Source organism: Lonchura striata, chromosome 23 (genome assembly GCF_046129695.1).
Source record: "Lonchura striata isolate bLonStr1 chromosome 23, bLonStr1.mat, whole genome shotgun sequence".
Classification (NCBI taxonomy): domain Eukaryota; kingdom Metazoa; phylum Chordata; class Aves; order Passeriformes; family Estrildidae; genus Lonchura; species Lonchura striata.
Window position 1 is genome coordinate 10,191,873 of NC_134625.1, and position 20,827 is coordinate 10,212,699.

The 20,827-nt window shown below is 56.9% G+C and overlaps 1 protein-coding gene across 1 annotated transcript in view; it reads right to left on the reverse strand.

Moving 5' to 3' along the window:
• Positions 1 to 1,914: 1,914 nt before the first annotated feature.
• Positions 1,915 to 20,827, reverse strand: part of CEP164 (centrosomal protein 164) — a 29,036-nt gene continuing 10,123 nt past the window's right edge. The window contains exons 11-33 of the mRNA XM_077788038.1: positions 20,245 to 20,328; positions 17,208 to 17,293; positions 15,623 to 15,754; positions 13,657 to 13,872; positions 12,409 to 12,543; positions 12,058 to 12,274; positions 11,462 to 11,539; positions 11,099 to 11,230; positions 10,752 to 10,874; positions 10,496 to 10,639; positions 10,265 to 10,348; positions 9,882 to 9,950; positions 9,430 to 9,608; positions 8,847 to 8,973; positions 8,395 to 8,459; positions 8,045 to 8,252; positions 7,254 to 7,361; positions 6,567 to 6,681; positions 5,756 to 6,100; positions 5,336 to 5,402; positions 4,959 to 5,075; positions 4,051 to 4,153; positions 1,915 to 2,620 (exon numbers count right to left, since the gene is read on the reverse strand). Coding sequence (XP_077644164.1) covers positions 4,054 to 4,153; positions 4,959 to 5,075; positions 5,336 to 5,402; positions 5,756 to 6,100; positions 6,567 to 6,681; positions 7,254 to 7,361; positions 8,045 to 8,252; positions 8,395 to 8,459; positions 8,847 to 8,973; positions 9,430 to 9,608; positions 9,882 to 9,950; positions 10,265 to 10,348; positions 10,496 to 10,639; positions 10,752 to 10,874; positions 11,099 to 11,230; positions 11,462 to 11,539; positions 12,058 to 12,274; positions 12,409 to 12,543; positions 13,657 to 13,872; positions 15,623 to 15,754; positions 17,208 to 17,293; positions 20,245 to 20,328 — 2,931 coding nt within the window. The 3' untranslated portion in view covers positions 1,915 to 2,620; positions 4,051 to 4,053. The remainder of the gene's footprint in view (positions 2,621 to 4,050; positions 4,154 to 4,958; positions 5,076 to 5,335; positions 5,403 to 5,755; positions 6,101 to 6,566; positions 6,682 to 7,253; positions 7,362 to 8,044; positions 8,253 to 8,394; positions 8,460 to 8,846; positions 8,974 to 9,429; positions 9,609 to 9,881; positions 9,951 to 10,264; positions 10,349 to 10,495; positions 10,640 to 10,751; positions 10,875 to 11,098; positions 11,231 to 11,461; positions 11,540 to 12,057; positions 12,275 to 12,408; positions 12,544 to 13,656; positions 13,873 to 15,622; positions 15,755 to 17,207; positions 17,294 to 20,244; positions 20,329 to 20,827) is intronic.

Genomic DNA, 20,827 nt, shown 5'->3' on the forward strand with positions numbered 1-20,827 from the left:
TTCTATCCCAGGCAGAGGCGGTGAGGGCAGTCCCTTCAGGCCAGCCAGGAACCCTCCTTCCACTCTCCATTCCCTTTAGGAAACTGGAACCTGCTTACTGTTGCTCCCTTAAAGAGTACTGATTAATTAATCTGCATTTATGGAAAGACCTCCAAGGAGAGGCAGGAAATAGCTTTGCATCCAAACTCAGAGCTGTGAGATGCTCCAGTCCGTGGATGGATGTTGGCACAGCCTATCCTCACTGGATCTGCATTTCAAACCACAAGGAGACAGCCCCTACACCATGAACCTGCAGCTCCTGGGCTGCCAGGTCTCCCAGGGGATATTTCCATTTCTAAAAATAAGCTTGAATTTGTCTGCAAATACCACTCCAACATTTTCCAGCTTACCCTCCCCTCTTGGCATCACATTTCCCCCTTGCCTACACCTCCAGGCTGCCTGGCTCACAGCTGCCCCTGCAGCAGCACTGCCATCCCCTGAGCTGGCTGCCCTGGCAGTGCCAGCAGCCTCCCCTCGCTGCCCTGGCAGTGCCAGCAGCCTCACCTCGCTGTCCCGGCTGGTGCGGCGGCTCTGGGACACGCACTGGATCTGCCAGGGCAGGGGCTGGTACACCAGGTAAGGCAGGGGCTCCTCACGGAACAGGTTGGTCCCCAGCTGCACACGGGGAAGGTTTTTCAGCAGGGAAGAGGACAGGAGAGGAAGAGGAACAGAAAGAGCTGCTCAGCCACAATCACCACCAGCGATCACAGCCCTCCCCGGCCACTCCCTGGGGTGACAGCAGCCCCGGGGAGCTCCCAGCCCTCCTGCCCGAGCTGTGCCCAGGCAGGTGAGAGCAGCAGCAGGTCCCTCCGGGCACACTCACCTCTCTGACCACCCTCACCACGAAGAACAGCGCTGTCATCAGGGTGCCCAGCATGGCCACTCTGGGGCTCCCGGGAGCTCTGGGAGCAGCACCGGGACCTCCAGCAGCCAGGACTGAGCTGTGCCTCCTCGGGCAGGCTGAGGCCAAGCCCTTAATGAGCTTACAGCCCCTGCTCAGCTCCTCAAGTAATCGGGCCCTGCCCTTTTGCTCTTCTAATTGCAGAGTTTCTCCAATAGACACGGTGCTGGCATTCCAGGAAAGGCAAATCCTCTGCTCCACGCACACAGGCACGGTGGGGAGCAGGGGCAGACACCCAGCCCAGCCTGGGGTCACGCCTGCTCCCTGGGGACCCACCTCAGCAGGCTCACAGCACACTCCAGCTGGGATTTGGGATGTCTCACCACAGCAGCAGGGTGGGCAGACTTGTCCCCAGCGTGTGCTGCCACCAGAGCTCCTCCAGCTTTCCGGAGGGCAAAGACACGCCAGTGCAGCTCAGGGGCAAAAAATCCTGGTGGTGGTTTGTGTTCTTTTTAAGGACAAAACTCTCAGCCTCCACTTGTGCACCAGCAGCTGATGCACACCCTGCTCACCCCTCCAGCTCCCACAGGCTGCTGGCAGGAGATGGCAGCGAGAGACAAACACGTCACCAACCCTCCCTAAGGCCTGGCAGGGTTACTCAGCGATCCCAGCAGCACCCAGCACGCTGCTGGGCAATTCCTGGCTGCTCCCAAAGCCATGGGAAAGCAGCAGCCACAGCCAGCTGCAGTGAGACATCTTTAACAGGTCCCAGGCTGCCAGAGCGACGCCTCGCTTTCCTGCTGGAGTTTTGGTTTGCAGCTTTCTTCTCTCTGCCTCTGCGTTTGCTACCTTGTCCAGATACTTAAAGGAATAATGGTAACAAAGCCACAGCCAGCTTAAGTGGTCTTGGGAACTGCCAGAAATGACCTTGGCAAGAGAAAACATGAGAGAGCCCAGAGACAAGGGGAGATGTGAGAGGTAAGTACAGCTGGATACCCAGCTACAACAAAACAGAGTGACAACCACCACCATCATACAAAACAGGCTCACGTTGATTTAATTTATACAAAACCAGATACATCTGCTCTCCTGGGTTTTAACAGGAGAAAGGAGCATGTTTCAAACCAAGTTATTGTTAAAAAAAAATGGCATTTCCCTGCACCATTAAGGCATGCTTCTCCCAAAACACAGAATGGACTCAGTGATATGGCTTTGGCCACAGCAACCACAACTGTGGGGTCCCTTCTAAAACCCATGACTGGAAGGATTGCCATGTGTCCTCTGAGTATCCAGGAAACTAAAAGCAAAATCCCTGCAGGAAGGGGTTTGTGCAATCCAACAGCAGATGGGATACCCGTGTTCAGATCCCTCCTCTCCTAGGAAGGCATAAGGCTATTGAGTAATTACAAAAATTCTAGAAAAACAGCCAGGAAAAATAAAATACATACATTCTTCAGAGTTTTAAAATGATGTTAATCAAAAATAGATTTCTATTTGCATGTAAACATCCCCATGCCAGGCTCACGGTGTGCCAGCACACTGCACCCAGGGAGCAGGGACGGGGGGCTCCCACCCCCACCCACCCCAGGGTCTCTCACAGCACGGGGGTGTGGGGCAGCAGCCTCACAGCCTCCCCCCAGCAGCTGTCTCAGGAGAATGGCTTTGAAGAGGGTTTCTCACAGATGGGCTTCCTTGAAGTGCAGCGTCCTCGTCAGCCAGAACGGGCGAGTGGCTCGGCGGCTTTTTAAAGCATAAAATATTTAGAGTCAGCTCGGAGGAAATACTGACAAAGACAACCAAACAGCACATTCCCATGAAAGCCTGGCTCCTCCCCGCTGGGCAGAGTGAAACCTCCCCCAATCCCAAGCATCCCAGCGGGCTGGGATAGCCTCTGGATGGGCTGGGATACCCTCTGGACAGGCTGGGATGCTCTCTGGATGGGCTGGGATAACCTTTGGACGGGCTGGGATAGCCTCTGGATGGGCTGGGATGCTCTCTGGATGGGTTGGGATGCCCTCTGGATGGGCTGGGATGCCCTCTGGATGGGCTGGGATGCCCTCTGGATGGGCTGGGATGCTCTCTGGATGGGCTGGGATAACCTTTGGACGGGCTGGGATAGCCTCTGGATGGGCTGGGATGCCCTCTGGATGGGCTGGGATGCTCTCTGGATGGGCTGGGATGCTCTCTGGACCTGGCCTGTCCAGAGGAACCTCACAGCCCCTGGTGAGCAGAGCCATGAGGCACAGCTGGGGCCCAGGAGCTGCTCATCCCAGCTCCTCAGCACTGTCCAGCCCTCCCACAGCCCCGCTCTCCCGGGATCCCTGCAGAGCTGCTCCAGATGCACTCCAGGATTCATGGCAGGGGCTCCCAGCCCCGTGCATGGAAAGAGGTCCCAGCTGCTGGGCCAGGCTCTGGATCCCTCTCCCCAGGGTGTGGAGGACACGGGTGGGGCTGTGTCCCCACAGGAGCTCCTCAGCCGTGGCTGCACAGACCCTCCCTGTGTCCTGCCACCAGCGCTGCTCCCCTGCCATCACAGGGGCAGAGCTGCAGCAGCTGCTTTGCTGCACAGCTCTGGCCAGCCTGGCCCGAGAGGAGCAGGGAAGGCTTGTCCAGCTCTTGCCTCAGCTCCTATTGCTTCCACCCCAAACAAGCAGAGCATTCCCCCAGAGCCAGAATGTGCCGTTCCCTGATTTTACCCCCAGACTCCGCAGCCACTCCGCTGCTCCCCTGTGCCAGAGGCCTCCTGACACTGCCCACCTGCCTCCAAGCATTTGCTGGGCATCAGGGCAGGCTCATTTCCTGCCACATTTCCTCCAGCAGAGCCTCAGCTGGATTCACATCCTCCCCCTTGACCAGTTACTCAAAGTCCTCTGTGATTCACAGCTCTGCCTTGCCATCGCTGGAATACTAATGAGGGAAATGTTGATTTATTGAAGCCCTGATATGCCACCGCTGGATTAAACAGTCTATAAAGTATATTTGGACACATTACAGGATTAGAAGAACCCGCCTGGGAAGTTCTTTTCCTCCTTCCTCCACTCTCTTGCAAAAATACCCAGTTTCAAGGACGTGCCACACAGACACTGTGGAGGTGCCAGGCTGGGCATCCCCAAAACCCAGCCCATCATGGGGAGACTGCACAGGCCCCCCCAGACAGAGAAAAACCCCACCTTTCAGTAGTGGTACACCTTGATCTCTCTGTTTTCATCCAGCCCCAGCTGCAGGAGGCTGGGGCTGCTGCCTGGGGGCTTCTGTGCCAGCGGGGAGAGAGGTCTGGCAGCTGGGTGAAGGAAAAGCCTGGTGCCAGCAGGAACCAGCTCACACAGGACAGGTAGCAGGTCCTGAGCCAGCCCAGTGCACACAGGCTGTATTTAGCCTGCTGCACCCCGGTCAAATGGAATTAGAGAGGGATTAGGGAATTCAGAGGCACACCACGCTCAGGGCAGCACAGAGCTCGTGGGGATTTGCTGCTAATATCAGTGTACACTGAGAGACACCCACAGCCCAGCACAAGGCTGGCACCACAGCCTGCAAACAGCACAGAGAGGTTTTGCTCCCTGGATCCAACCCTATGCTACAAGATTCCTCAAAACAGAGCTGCAGAGAGCTCTGGGGGAGCCCAGCCCTCTCTGCCCCACACATCTCCAGGTGCCCTCACCTCCTCCCAGGCTGCTCAGCAGGGTCTGCCCGTGCCAATGGCTCCATCAGAAGCAGCCCTGCACAGCCAGACCCCCTTCTTGCCCACCCCATCCTCCCCTCTGCACTGTTGGGTCCATATTTTTAAATCCTCACACTCCCTGCTCAAACTGCTCCTCTACAGCTGAGCAGCACCACCAAAGAGCATCACAGCTCAGGGAAAGGAAGGGAAACTCCCTCAGTCAAACAGAGCTCAGAGAGCAGCACACAGATCACTCCTGCTCCATCTGCTAAACACCTCTGCAGAACCAGGCACTGCAAGAGAGGCCAAGGCCTCGAAATTGCTGCTCAGTTCTTCATTTCACACCCCTCCTGCCACCCTCCTCCTACCTTCTGCAGGAAGCAGGAATGCAATTAAAGACCAGACCCAGGTAAAAGATACACTTTGGAATCCTTCTTGAAGCCTTTCAGCCATTTCTTGTTGCTCTCAATCATCCCCTCAATATTCCTTGTCTCTGGCTCACTGAACTTGGAATGCTGGAAGAGCCTGATTTGTTCACTGTGGCAGAGAGAGAGAGAGAGTAAGTGGGGAGAAAAAGACGTCTGGGAAGAAAATATCCCAGAGATGAGAAAGTGATGAGCTGCTGAAGAACAACACATCTCCCCTAATACATTTATACTGATAGTTCACCTTTTCTCCTTAATAAATAGTTCATAGTAATTATCAAATTGTAATCTACTTGTTACGTGAGCAGTGACCCAGTAATCACTGCAGAGAAACAGCAGCACAGTGGAAATCTCAAGGAGGAAGGCCCTTACTCTGCAGGGACATAGCCCAGCTTGCTGTCCAGAGGCACAGGACCCTCACTGAGCAATGGGAACCCACCTGGAAAACAGAATTAAACAGAGACCCCACAAAATCCACAGATCTGGCTGTGTCTGCTCTCCTGCACCACGGCCACGCTGTCCCTACACGGACACCAGGGAAACAGATGGAGAACCCTAGATGGCCCAGTGGAGAGGGCTGGCTCCCCTTTTGCTGCTTCCTTGGGTATTAAAGAGCAGGAAGACAGGATCAGCCAGATGCTGCACTGCTGGAGCGAGCTCCTCATCCCTCCTCCCCTTAGCACCCTTCCCACCAGCAGCACCAGTGCACCCACCCTCCCCAGCACCGGAAGCCTGAGACAAAATCAGAAGCTGCAGGCACCAAAGCAGGTGCAATAAGGCCAGGAGACTCACCTGGGAAATACCTGTGCCATTTCTCTGTCAGCATGCTGTCCACTGACTGCCCTGAGATGGAATAATTAGAGCTGGGCCTGCTGCTCCGGGCCCACTGGTTCAGGGGGGACACCCTGGGGGGGTTCCCCAGGGAGCTGCCCCCCACTAGGCCTGCCAAGGAGGGATAGGTGGGCAGAGGGATGCTCTCGCGGGCTGTGGAGGTGAGCAGAGGGGACTGGTGCTGGCTCAGGGAGTCCAGGAGCCCCAGGACCCCGTTCAGCTCGCTGGAGATGCTCTGCACAGAGTCCCTCAGGTGCTGGATCTTGTCCTGCTGGAGGACAGGCCAGAAATCCATTCTCAGGTCAGCTGAAGGAAGAAGGGGGGAGAAAGGGATCACGGACAAGCCCTGACAAGAGCAGCCTGTGTGCAGGCAAGCCACCCCTCCTGCCTGCCCGCCCTTCCTCCCCCAGCACAACTCCAGGCAACCAAAGCCCAAGAGAAAGCACGAGCAGCAGAGAGGGAATGGCAGCAGCTTCTCCTGCCATGATGTGAGGAAGGGGAAGCCCAGACTCCTGCAGAAGAGCAATACAGACCTGCAGGATCAGAGGGAAATCACAGAGATTTTATAATCCACAGAGATTTAAAAGGCAGGTTCACTCACAGATCCCATCCCTTTTATCTGCCACTATAGGCAGGAATCAAGTTTTTGCAATCAGGTGTGGTACACAGAGCAGTCCCAGACCTGCCTTGGACACACAGCTGAGGCCAGGGACATCAGAGAGGTGAGAGGGAAAGGCAGAACAGGCCAGAGCCTCACATGCTGAGCACTTACACCTCGACTGGCCCAGATTCACGCTGGACGTGCTGCTGGTGTCCTCAGAGGTGCTCAGATCAAACGTCACCACCTTCTTGCACGCTGAACTCTTCAGCATATCTTCATCTGAGAGCTGGTCAGGAGGAGGAAAACAATGCCAGTAAAACCTGCTGTATCATCCCTGGAACATAAAAGCTACTGGAGATCTGCCTACAGCTTGTCTACAGAGCTGGACTGCAGTCAGGCTCAGGTCAAGTGAAGGCAAACTTGTCTCCAGCCCCTGACAGCAAAGTCTGAACGTCCAGAGACTGCTGTGGCTCTCAGAGTGCAAGAGGCCAAAGCCAGCAGCCATGTGAACCAGCCCTTGCAGCAGGAGCCAGCATGGTTTGTGCTCTAAATAACCTCACAGCTCTTGCAGGGCCAGGCTCTCTGCACCAGGGGCAAGAGTTTGACCATCCAAGGTCTCCTTCTCTGGCATCTGCCGCTGCCCTGCCTCAGGCCACGTGCTCCAGGCAGAGCCAAAGACTCCCAGGTTGGCCTTGGTCAGGAGAGCAGGCTCCATCCCAGCTGCCCTTGTTTTCTCCTGGATCAATCCATGCAGCTTTTCCAAGCTGCCTTCTGCAGCCACACACACAGCAGCCTCTGGTGCTCTCGCAGAAAGTGGTTCCAAAATCCAGCTCTGCTGCAAACACCAGGAGAGTTTACCTCCTCCAGCAGCGAGGACTCCAGCTGGCTGAGCTTCTCCTCCTTCTTCTTCAGCAGCACCTGTCCTTTCTGCATGGCCGACTTCATCTTGTCCAACTCCTTTGCCTCCTGCACAGCCATGCCAAGGAGGGAAATTAAACAGGAATGACAGGAAATCATCCCTGCCAGCAGCTGGGGTGACTGTCATCACCTCCTTCTGCCCAGCACAGGAAGTGCTGCTGCAGTGAAATCGCTCCCAAGTCCTCAGGAGTGTGGGATGTGCACAGTGAGCACATGGCTCAAGGCAGGGTAAGTCCAAGGAAAAGGAGCTTTCACTTCCAAATCCCCATCCAAGAGGGTCAGCTGGAGCACGCCAGGAGGGTCACGAGGGTCATGCCAGGAGAGTCAACAGTGCCACACCAGGAGGGCAACGAGGGCCACACCAAGAGGGCAATGAGGACCACACCAGGAGGGTCACCATGCCCACACCAGGAGGGTCACCATGCGCACACCAGGAGGGTCACCATGCTCACACCAGGAGGGTCACCATGCCCACACCAGGAGGGTCACCATGCTCACACCAGGAGGGTCACCATGCCCACACCAGGAGGGTCACCATGCGCACACCAGGAGGGTCACCATGCCCACACCACGAGGGTCACCAAGCCCACACCACGAGGGTCACCAAGCCCACACCAGGAGGGTCACCATGCCCACACCACGAGGACCACAGCAGCGCCAGCAGCCGGTGCCAGGGCTGCGAGCAGTCCGTGCCACCCAACACCCGCACACAGGCAGCGCCCAGGGCTCACCTCCTCCAGGCTCTGGCGCATGCCCTGCAGGAGCTGGGAGCTGTGGGGGTCCTGCAGGGTCCCCTGGGCGCTGCGCAGGTCCTGGCCCCAGTGCAGCCTGGCAGCCCGGAGCGCCGAGCGCTGCTGGCGCAGGGAGCGGCTCTGGCGCAGCAGGAACTCCTTGGCGCTGCGCAGGGACTGCCGCTCGGCCGAGATGTAGCTCTGCACTCTGCAGGGACAGGCAGGGCTGTCCTGGCTCCCCGTGCTGCTGCACACCTCAGCAGCACCCCAAAAACGGGGGCTCGGTGCCCGCTCTGCAAACCGAGCTGGGAAGAGCAGGGCAGGGACTGTCCTGGCGCAGGGACACTCACCGACCGAGCTGCAGGTCACTCTCCTCGGGGCTCTGCGAGGCTGGGGAAGGCTCTCTGGATGAGTGCTGAGAGGGTGACACCTTGCTAAAACTAATTGTTTATGGAGGAAACAGAAGCCCAGGGCCCCCTAAGAATCCAGTGAGCAGCAAAAGCTTGGAATGACATCGCCAGGGCACTGCCCAGATCCAGGGCTGGTCTTGATGTGACTTTTGAAGGTAACAGACATTTCTACCCCAACACAAGCCCTGCTTTTGATTTGAGTACCCCACACTCCTCTCCCACACACTAATAACAGACAGACAGCTGCAAATACTACTGAACACACCAGCAAAGAGAAATCCATCTCTGCATCTCAAATGGTTTCACACAGAAGGAACAAATGCGGGGATTTTCAAGGGAGTTTCAGCCTCAGATCTCACAAGGCAAACACCTTCACAGGCTGCTTTACTCACAGCTTGAGGAGTTTCTCTCAGGTCTTCAACACAGAGTTCGGCTTTCTTTCTTGGAGATTCCACACTTTCTTCTGCCTCCAGTTCTTTCAGAGCCTCCTGCTTGCTCCTGATTGCTTCCTCCAGCTCTCTGCCACGGGAAAAAGCAGCAGCAGAGCACTTGATTAGTCTGCAGTGGTGTCCAGAGTAAGCTCCAGATTCCAGCAGGGAAAGGGCCACAGGTGTGCAAGGCAACACCAGGACTGGGCAGGGAAACTGCTTCCCACCCTTCCTGAGCGGCTCAGCCCCCTCGGGAAAACCTCTTTGTATTTCAGTGCCCCTCTCTCAGCACCTCCTTAACCTCCCAAGGCAGGAGTGGAGGAGACAAACGAACTTGATGTGCAGAGGTGAAGGAGCAAATTGAAATTCACACCCTGAGTTAATGAAAAACCTGGAACCAGCCCCCAGTGGGCACCTCAGGATTCTGAAGGAACATGGCCCAAAACACAGAGCTCAGAGGTTGAGGAGAGCCCCAGGTTAGGTTAGAGAGGTTTGTCAGGGGCACAGGGCAGATTTTTTGGTATCAGAGGAAATTTCTCTCACACACCCGATGCGTTTCTGCAGCCTCTGGCTCCGGCTCTGCAGCAAGTCCACCTGAGCCTCCAGCTCAGCCTTCTGGTCCTGCAGCTCCTCCAGGGTCTTCCACAGCTGCCGGGTGGACTCCAGCAGGCTGGAGTGCTCCTTCCTGCTCTCCTCCAGGCGCAGCTGAGAGGCAAGAGCAGCCTCCTGGAAGCAAACCAGAAAGTCCCTCCCGGTCGTTTCCCCAGGAGCAAAACCAGGGGCACACAGCTCAGGGGGTCCCAGAGCTGCACACCCACACAGCAAACCTGGGAGAACGGGACTGGCTCTTCTCTTTGGGGAGCTCAGAACTAAACCATTCCCAGCACTTTGTTTTCCTAAAACCACCTCCCAGCACTTTGTTTTCCTAAAGCCCCAGTCCTGAGGTGCTGCCCCCAGCCCCAGGGCAGCACAGCCCCTCTGCAGCCCCAGGGTCCGTACGTCTCTTTCCAGCTGCATCCGCCTGTCCTCATCCAGCAGCAGCTGCCTCCTCCTCTGCAGGGACTCCTCCTGTGGCAGGGGACAGTGTCAGAGCCAGGGCACTGCTGATGCTGGGCAGCACCTCAGTCTCCAGGCCATTCCAAAACAAGGAGTGTTGCCAGGTTTGCTTCATGACTGCCCCCTGAAGCACTGAGCAAACCAAGAGCTTGGACTTTCCCAGCAAACAGCAGCACCAGGAATGCTCAGCCCTGCTCTGACCAGTGACAAAGATTTCCCTGTGAGGGGGACGGCAGCAGAAGCCCTGGCTGAGCTTTCCTGAGCAGCTCCCCGTGAGGAAGCAGCCAAAGGACTGGCACAGATGTGGGAAGCTCTTTGAGGCTCACCTGGCTCAGGAGCTGCTCCGATCTGGCCTGGATGTTTTTCATGCGGATCTCGAGCTCGTTCTCCGAATCCTGGAGCTTTCTTTCCTGCACAGGGAGCCGAGTTAAAGAGAATGGCACGAGCTGGAGCGTGACCTGCCCCTCGTGTCCATCACCCTGTGCCGTGCAGGGGGACACGGGGGGAGCCCCCAGGCTGTCCCTCAGGAGCCCTGAGTGCCAGAGCCTGCTGCTCACCTTCTCACTGTGCCTCTGCTGCAGGGCAGCCAGCCTCGCCTGCAGCTCTGCCTGCAGCCCCCTGACCTCGGCGTCGTGCAGCTGCCGCAGCCGTGCAGCCTCGCTGCGCAGCCCCTGCAGCAGCTCCGACCTCTGCTTCTGCTCCTGCCGGGCCAGGGAAACACCTCCGTGAGGCACGGGGCTCTGCAGCAACGCAGCCAGCAATGCAGCACGGGCGTGCAGCACCCGCTGCAAGCGCAGCCCCCAGCTGCAGTACCTCCTCCTGGTGCTGCTCCTGGATCCGCGCCAGGGCCTCCCGGTGCTCCCCTCTCATCCTCTCCATTCTCCTCTCGTGCTCTTTCTCCACCTCCCGGCGTCTGTCGCTCATCAGCTCGCTGAGCTGCAGGGGTGCCAGGGAAAGAGGCTTCACCGCAGTGGCCTCCCAAAAATCAGCCTCCAACCCCAGCCCCTGCCCCGGATGGGATCAGGGATTGTGTCCTGCGAGCACAAAGCCTTCACCCCGGTGAGGGGAGATGCTGAGGGATGTCCTCCCCCTCAGGGGCACCCAGGGCTCAGCCCACATCTGAGAGTGTCAAGAACCTTCAGCACAAAACCAACACTCACCTCACGCTCGTATTCCTTCACTTTAAGGGCTTTTTCCTGCACTTTCTGATCTGCTCTCTGCAGCTCCTCACGTAGCTGGGCCTCCTGGCTGCTCTGTGCCTCTGCCAGCTGGGCTTGCAGGCTGGAAATGACCTGTCAGGAAAGTCACCCACAGAGACTCGCCAGCCCTTTCACAGGATCCATTCCGTGCCCTGGACAGGGCATGGCACAGCCTCACCACCCCAGCCTGGAGCACTGAGCCAGACCAGAGCCACAGCTAGGGAGGGGAAAGAAAATAATGCCACCCTCCCTGGCCACCTTTGGTGACAGCATGAGGGAAAAAATAAAAACCAACAATTTACATTCTAAGGACACCATCCCCACCTCACGGTGCTTCCCCTCTGCTGCAGACTTCAGCTGCTGGAGTTCACTGGCAAACTGCTCCTCCAGCTCCTCTGCTGCCTACAGAAACACGAGCAAAACAGTCTGCTGGGAAACCTCTGGCTGGGGACAAGGTGCATTTGCAGTTAAATTCCGTCCAAAAGCATCAAAAGGCACAGCAGTGACCCCTCCAAACGGGATCACTGCAAGGAGCCTTTACTCCCTCTGTGCCTTCCCTCCTGGGGATCTCGATGAATCCCAGTCCTGCTGTGCTGGAGGGACTGGAAACTGCCCCACTGAAGCAGCAGCCAAAGAGGAGCTGATAAAGCAGCTCAGCTGAGTTCTGATCTGATAACAGGGCTCACACAGTGATCCTCATCTTGATGCAGAGTGGCCACTGAAGTAATTGCCAGTTAATCTCCACTGTAATAACAACGGGGGGAGCTCTCCTGCCCACCTCCCCGTGCCTCCGACAGGCTGGCAGTGCCCTTGCTGCTCTAAGTGAGCTGTCAGCAAAGCACTGCAGGTGTGAGCTAACCCCCACACCTGGCACCGCCCTGCCCCAGGCCAGCAGGAACTGCCTGCAATAAAGATCTCACCTTCTTCTTCTCCCTGTCTAAGCTGCCCCTGAGCTGGCTCAGGAACTCTTCCTTCTCCCGTTCCAGCCTGCTCATCTCCTTCTGCTGGGCTTCCTCCGCTGCCAGCTTCATTTCCTCCAAGGCAAGCTGCTGCTTCCTCTGCAGGCTCTCCTCCTCCTCCAGCTGCCGGGATTCCCACTCCTCCCTGAGCTCCTGCAGCGTGGCCTCCTGCTCTGCCCTGGTGGGTTTGGAGCAGAGCACAGGAATGGGGACCCAGCACTGGCCCCTCGGAGCTGCTGCTGGGCATGTGCCCGACCCTGCCCTCCCAAACCAGCACTGCCCATCCCCAGGAATGGCAGCAGCACCTCTCACCTCATCCTCTCCTCCTCTGCCTCCATCTCTGCAGCGATTTGGGCTCGCAGCTTTTCGAGTCTCTTGGCTTTTTCCTCTCTGAGAAGCAACTCTTCCTCTTCCTGCTCAGATTTTGCTAAATCTTCTTCTGGAGCGCTGAGACAGAAAATAAAAAGGAAGAAAACAGGTTCAGGAGGCTTCAGTATCTCCCAGTCCCCTCCCCAAGGGGTTCAGCTCAGCTGGGGATCTCACTGGCCGTGGTGACACATTCATTTCCCCCCGACACCTGCAGGACCTGCTGCTGGCATGGGAGATGCAGCCCCAGCATCAAACCTGAGCAGTGTGGGTTTAAGACTTGCTATATCATCACAGTTTACACTTCTTTTTTTTTTTTTTTTTATTGCAGGTAAGTGAAATCCACTCTCATTAAATGGATGCAGGCTCCCAGCAAGGTACCTGGACGCATTATCTCATCTGAAAGCTCTGTATTTCTATATTATACCTTTTGCTACACTTTTTTTTTCTCTTTCAGGTGCCATTTTTGCATCTTCCTTCACACCCAGACTGCATCCCCATGATGTCTCATGTCAAGATGCTGTTTCTGGCTGCTCAGAACATAAGCATCCAGTCCAGCAAGATAATACAGAAGCCTCAAGAGAAAAGCTCCCCCAGGGAAAGGACAGCTCCCAGTGCTGCTCCACCCCTGCACTGCTCTCAGATCCTGCTTTCCCACAGCCATCCCTGCCCTATTGCTAGAAGCCTTGTCTGCAAGTTCCTGTGTAAGACATTCCCTGTCAGAACTCCAGCTAGCTCCTCTGGGGCAGCCTCATCTCCTCTAATGCTCCCATTTCCAGTCCTGTTGCCACCATTGAGCCCAGGATCTGAACAGCTGCCAGGTGGGAGAGCTCCAAGCACTGAGCTGGAAACTCCTCCCGGGTTATCCATAACCCACAGCTCTGAGTGTGGGATCACAGCTCACCCTGCAGGATGCTCTCCTGCCACTCCTGCCAGGGACCAGAGCCCTTTCCTGAGCTCCACTGGGGCACTGGGCTTGCAGATCCGCACACACAGAACGGTCTGTGCCAAAGCCTGTCCTTCCTCCTCCTCCTCCTCCTCCTCCTCCTCCTCCTCCCTGAGAGCCCTGATGCTGCTCCTTCCCCCAGATCTGCACAGCAGCACCATTTCCCACGTGGCAGCCACAGCAGCACGAGTTTGGCCAGCAGCAGTGAAATCCCACCTTGCAGGAGATGGACTAAAAAAGGAAAGTACCTGAGGGGCTTTTCTTTGTGCTGATGAAGCTTTTCAGCTTCTTCCTCCTCCTCCTTCTGCCTCATCTCCTCCTGGAATTGCTGGATTTTCTCCTCCTTTGCTTGAAATAAATGTATTTCCTCTTGCTCCAGCTCCGTCTCCACCTCCTTGACTTTTTCCTCCAGGGATTCATCCTGAGGCTGGCTCAAGGACTGCTCCATTTCCTTCTCAGGTTGCCTATCAAAGACAAAAAGCTCCTTTGGCAAAAGGGTGACAGGAAACAGAGAAACATAAAAGGAACAGCAACCTCCTCCACAGAGCATCAACTCCAAACCAAAAATCTCAGAGCACCTGGTCCAAAAGCTTCACTGCTGAGCTCAGGTGGATCCTGAGGATCACTGGTGGATCCTCTTGGTGACTCCCAGAGAATCTCCAGATGATAAACTGAACCCCAGCTGCACTCCAGGCCTAAATAACTCCAATTTTGGCCCACCAGAGCTCACCTTGTGAGGTCAATAAAATCTCACTTGATGGAAAGCCCTGGCCAGGCTGCCAGGCACAGGAGCAGATGCCATCAGTACCTGCTCCCAGCCCAGGGATTGGTGCTTCTCATGGACCAGGTATTCTTCTGCAATTGCAACCTAAAGTGTGCTGGGAATTTGCCAGCTCCAGGCAACAGAAAGCCCTCAGCACTCCAAAAATTCAAACCCAATCTGGTTCTAATTAAGTTTTTTTTTTCAGACAGACAGAAGCAAAATTATAAGGTCTGAGAGAAGCTAAAGGGAAAGAAGGGGAAAATTGTGATTAGTCTAGGAAGAAAGATTTTTGTTCTTTGCTAGTGAAGGCTGGAGCAGGAAGGTGTCACCATGCTGTGAGACTGGCAGTGCAAGGCAGAGGGACTTCTGCCAGGAATCAGGGAAATAACAGCCCCAGTTCTTCAGCCTCGAGTCGGGAGAGAAAAGGTCATTTCTGCAGCCATTAGCAGAAAGAGCAAGACAGAGGAAGGTGGTGGGGTTCTGGAACAATCCCCCTTCACTGGTGCCCCCCTTACACCACCTGCAGCAGGTTGTCCTTTATCAGGCTGCTCTGCAGAGCAGTTCAGCCACTTCCACCTGGTTATCAGCTGCTCCTTTTGCCCCAGTTTCTGCTCAGGAGGAGAGCCAGGCAGCACACACACGTTTACAGAGCACCACGCTTCCAGGAGCACAGAGACCCCCTCCCCACCACCCTGTCCCCAGAGACACGCTGCCCAGGAGCACAGAGACCCCCTCCCCACCACCCTGTCCCCAGAGACACGCTGCCCAGGAGCACAGAGACCCCCTCCCCACTACCCTGTCCCCAGAGACACGCTGCCCAGGAGCACAGAGACCCCCTCCCCACCACCCTGTCCCCAGAGACACGCTGCCCAGGAGCACAGAGACCCCCTCCCCACCACCCTGTCCCCAGAGACACGCTGCCTGGTTTCTCCAGCTGCATCTGCTGCTGTGTCAGCACGCTCACATCCTCTGAGCTGCTCCTCTCGGGGAGCTGAGGCAGGAACCCACCACCACCACCCCTGGAGCCCACAGGAGCTCGGCTCTGACCCCGTTATTCCAACGCCACCAAGGTGCCCAGTGGCTGTGAATCGGGGTGAGTTGCTGGGGCTCTGCCCGTGCCCCCAGCTCAGCACCACTCAGCAGGTTCTGTGTGGAAGATTCTCGGGGAGGGAGAACGCTCGCGGCGGCACCGGCACGGGGAAGGCTTTCCCAAAAACAAAGCAAACAGCTCTCCCTCGTCCCAGGGAGCGCTGAGCCACAGCCCCGAGGGCTGAGCTGCTGCCCTCACCCTGCCCAGCACAGGCTGCTGCTCCCTTGGCACCCTGGCAGGGAACAGCTGCTGGCACGGGCACCCCGAGCTCCCGCCTGGCACGCGAGCTCCGGCCACCACGGGGCACAAAGGGACAAAAGCTGCCCCAGCCACAGCTGTGGGACTGACAGGAAGCCCTTACACGTTCTGTGGAGCAGGCAGCTCCTCGGGGTCCACCAGGCTATCCAGGGCTCCCTCCTCCGTCTCCGCCCCGCCGGGATTTTCCAACCCCGAACGCTCCCCGGGGGCCTCACAAGCACTGAGATCCCTCTCGCTTGGCAGCACAAAAGAGGGCACAGAAGATCAGATTAGCTGGGGTCAGAGTCAAGCGGCTGCTGCAGCTGGACAAGGATGTGCAGGTGACACAGGTGGGCACCAAGCCATGCCTGCCAACAGGACCTGCCTGGCCAACACGGGGCTGCCAGCGCCACAGGGAAGCTCCACACCATCCCCAGCACCTCGTGTGGGACTAACAGGCAGCTGGGGATCTCATGGACATCAGCCTCGGGGTGCTGGATCCCTTCCCTGGGTTATCCCACTCTCTGCAGGCCCTTGGAGAACGTCCCCAAGGTGCGCCAGCCCTGTCAGCCATACTCACACTGCTGTCCAAATTACAGGTGGAAGTGTTGGCAGGCATGCTTGTATCTACAGTCCTACTTCATCTCAGAAGCACAGAGAGGAGAGACAAGGCAAGCACGAGCAGCTTCACAGGCAGACAGAAAGAGAGGATGCTCAGCTGGGAAGCAGGAGCCAAGTGATAAGGAGACAATTCCTGCGGGCAGAACACGTTTTTGGAGACCCTCACACAAACAGCTCCTCCAAGAGCAAGGCTGCAAATCCCACAAAGCCTGTCATTAAGATGGACTGCAGCTTCTGCTCATGAATTTTCCTGGCATGGGCAGCAGCTCCTTGGTTCCCAGTGCCCTGGAGAACGTGTAACTCTGCGTGGAGGCCAAGAGCTCTGACACGACTCATCTGTAAATGCCAGCCTGGGGCTCTCCGAGGAGGAGGAGCTCGAGGGAGCACAGAGCTCACTGCTCAGAACAGCATCCCAACTGTTCCAAACAAATCCCCACAGAGAGGCTGAAAACAGCTCCCCTGGACAGCCCAGTCCCTGTGGTAACTGGGCTCTGGAAGGCAGCGTTCCCCCTGGGATAACAGCTGGTGGTCTGTCCATGTACCAGGACAGAACACAGCTTAATGCTCACACCCGGGCAGGGCCACCTCTGTGGAAGGAAGAGAACTGATCCCATCACAGCTGCACTCACCTGGCATCAGGAACAGAGCCTGCGAGGCTTTAGCCACAGGCTCAGCCCAGCAGGACCACCAAGGCTGTCACCAGGCAATGGCCAGTGGCCACGTCTGCCCTGTTTAACAGCCCAGGGCGAGCACACAGCATGACCAGGCTCAGGCCATCCTGGCAAGAGCAGCAGGAGCTGCGAGGGAGGCAGGCAGCAGAGCCACAGCTGGGGCAGCCCCAGGGACAGGACAGGCTGGCACTTGCACTGCCCACCCAGCCAGAAGCTGAAGCTGCAGACAGGGCGAGGGAGCAGCAGGAGAAGCCAGAGGTTCAGTGGGAAAGGCCCTGAGAGAGGCTGCAGCAGCCGGGGGAGCTGCACAGGGCACACCTGGGCAGCTGCAGGGAGCACAGCAGGGAGGGCAAGGCAGGAGAGGCAGCAGGAGCTGGAGCTGCCCACGCCTCCCTTGTGCCTCTGTTTGTACCGTACCTCTCAGCAGCTTCTGTTCTTTTCCTTGGCTCTTCCTCCACGCTGGCTTTGCTTTGCTCTTTTTCCTCTGCTCCCAGCTCCAGGGCCTGCAGGTAAAAGCAAACAGGGGGGAGTTGGTGGCTCCCTCACCATCAAAGACCTCAAAGGAGTTCTGCTGAAGGTCCATGGAATCAACTGGGCCACATGGCACCCATAGGCTGCTCCAGAATGTTGGATGTGCCAGGCCACTCTCCTGAGGGTATCCAAGGGTCTCCAACCATCCCAGAAGCATGAGGGGAGGCCTGGGAGCTCAGCTTTCTCAGGATAAAAGATGAACTCCCTGCCAGCACTAAGAACTTGGGACACAGGTTTGACTTTCTTCCCTGAAAGTCATTTTACAATCCCAAGTCCCACTGAACTCCCTGGAAAGCACAGGAGAGACATCTCCCGAGAGAGAAATGGCACACACACCAAGTGCTGTGGCAATGAAGCAAAGGATGCATTGTCTGGCACCAAAATCCACACCAGGACTCCCATCCAGGTTCTAGGGCAGGGTGTGATGGGCTGCACAGAGCCACCAGCCCAGGGATTTCTGACTCCAGGCTACATCATCAATCCAGCCCCCTTGGCAGCACACCGAGCATTCAGCTGGCTCATTTATGGCATAGCAAATACCAGAAATATGAACAGAAAATATCTGAATGTGAAACAGTCAGGTGCTCCTTGCCCCTCCTGCCACCTCCCAGATCCCTCTGTCCCTGCAGCAGGGACACCTGAGGAGGGGAAGGATTTCCCTCCTCACCTGTCAGCCCCACGGGAAGCAGGGAGGGGCCCATTCATAAGTTTTTGGGGACACCAGCAGGTGAGCTCAGCCCGTGCCACGCAGGGCTGTGCGTGGAATTAATGCCGCAGTAATTAATGCCAACGCTCAGCAGAGCAAATGGCAGAAGGATTCCCTGCAAGTGCTGCCACCTCCCATCCCATCAGCCTGGCAGAGCCCCAGCCCCAGCCCCTCCTGCCCCTGGAACTGAGGACTCGAATCCCCCAGAACCGAGGAGCTCAGCAAACATCTCCTCACTCCCAATGGGCTCTGACACCACAGGGAGCAGGAAGGACCAGACAAACGGGGAAGGAGATCTCCTGGAAAGAGGGTGAGGGCTCTCAGCTGTCTGACAGGGCTCCTGCTGCCCTTGCCCAGCAGGACAGGCCCTCCCGAGGCTGCAGGAACCTCTGGACACGCTGGGAAGGTGAACACAGCCCCCGTCTGCAGGGAACCAGGGCAGACTGTGTGTGGAATGATCAGATCCTTGCCCCTCCTCGGTTTCCTGCCCAGCTGCATCCCTGCAGGACACTTCACATGCTCAAGACACAAGAGCAGCTGTGAACACGGGGGTGACAGATAATGGGCCACCTCCTCCCTCTGCAGAGCCCAGATCCCAGGGGACGGTCTCACATAGCTCAGACCATGCTGCAAGGTGCCAGCACTGAGCACTTGGCACTGCTTTGCCTTTTCCTGAGGGCCGGGCACTGCCCAGGCTCCCCAGGGAATGCTCCCAGCACCGAGGCTGCCAGGGCACAGGGTGGGATTTGGGAGGGTCTGTGCGGGGCCAGGAATCAGACTTTGATGGTGTTTGTGGGTTTCTTCCAGCTCGGGACGTTCTGTGGTTACACAGTTCTGCATCTGGAAAAGGGGAAAGGGGAAAGGGAAAAAAAGGGAAAAGGGGAAAGGGGAAAAAAGGGAAAAGGGAAAGAGCAGCCTCCCCTCTCCCAGGTCCAGCAGAACACATCCCACACAGCCTCTGCAGCCACCACAGCTCCTGCCAAAGCACACCAACAAAACCCCTCCAATTCTGTGCTCACAGAGCTGCCAGGGGTGTCTTTTATTTTGTTTTTGTTTGGTTTTTTTTTTTTTTTTTTTGAACAACAGAATATTTTGCCAATGCATTCAAAGCGAGGCAAGCTCCTCACACGGAAGCAGAACATTCCTACAACCCCGAGCCGCTCCAGCCCAGCCTCTGTGCACAGACACAAAAGAGCAGCTGCAGTTCTGCAGGGAGCACCATTTCACACCCACCTCTCCCCAAACAGGGCTGTAATAAACCCAACCGTGGCTGCTCCAAGCAGCATTTGCATGCACCGTGCCTGCGCTGCGGGGAGGGAGAGGGGGAGCACAGCAGGCATATGTTTTGTTTTCCCTTCACATCTGATTATGCTCATTATTAGGCACAAGAGGACAGGTGTATTCTCCAGACACAGCCTTGCAGACAGGATTGCTCCTCTCTGCTGGACAGGTGGGGAGTTTGCCACTCAGGTCTCTCCTCCAGAGCTGCTGATGCGCTCACGATCAGGGCAAGGCTGAGTAACCCCAGCTGGATCCTGGACCCTGCCTCCAACCACGGAGATGGAGTGGGAGGGCTCCAGAGGAACGTGGGGCTGGGCAAACCAACTCAGAGCCATGCTGAGAAGACAAGGATAAAGCAGAGATGCACAGCAATCTCCAGGCAGAGCTGCCTGACCAGTGCTGCGTGCCAGGCTGACACAGACATGTGCACACCACGCACACTCCATGTGCCACAGACTCACCAAAAGGAGCCCCTTTCCCCCTACATTAAGGAGACCACATGCTTAAAAATAAGCTTCCCTCTACCAAAATCTGTCAGAGGGAGTTAACCTCCTTTTCTTCCCATTGATTCTATCGTGTTCTGCCACACAAATCCTTCCCATCTGCTTAAGAGAAAGAAAAGGACAAATACACTCACAAAAGAAGAAAGGAAAACAGACTCTGCTTCCTCCATTCCCCAGGAAAGCCATTTATCGGGGCAGGGAGAGCACCCAGGGGAGCCTGCCTGTGTACACCCCTGCAGCCACCTCTGCTCAGGGTTTATGTTCCTTGTGCAGCCACCTGCACCTCCTCTCTGCAGAAAAAACAATGCACTGGTGGCGCTGCCGTGACCCCTGACACCTCACACACCAACCTGCTCACCCCTTGCTGACAGCAGCACACCTCAGGATTGCAGCTGCCTGCTCAGAGCTGCCCTGACCCCCACACAGCACTGACCTGGCACTGGGGACTGTCCAGAGCAGGAGACACAGTCCCCATGCCCAGAAGCTCCTCGGAGAGCTGGCTCTTCAAGCCCAAGCCCTAAAAGAGAAAGCAGGAAGGATCAGTCTCTGCTGAGCAGCCAGAGATGCTGAGAGCAATACCCCAGCACAGCTCGGAGCCCCCTCAGCACCCCGCTGCCAGCAGCTCAGCAGCACTCACCCTCCCTGTGGCACCAAGGGACACCAGTGCCACCCAGGGCGGGCACTGTCACACTCCCAGGCCACCAGCCTTAGCAGGCAAGGGTGGCACAAGGAACACCAAAGGGGGCACATCTCCCCAGCCTCAACTGCTCCTCTTTGTGCTGCTGCTGCACATTTCCAGGGATTCCTGTCCTCACAGCCAGCCCCCCACGAGTCATTCACCCCTCGAGTTAAGCCCTGCTCCTGCAGCCCTGCACACACGAGGCAGAGCCCCTGGGCACAGGTTTGTACAGAGCAGGAAATAATGACATTCTCAGCCATTTGCTGGCCACGCTGCCTCTGCTCCCACTGGCAGATGGCAATGGCAGCTTCCTGTGGAGATGAAGAGATGCTGATGG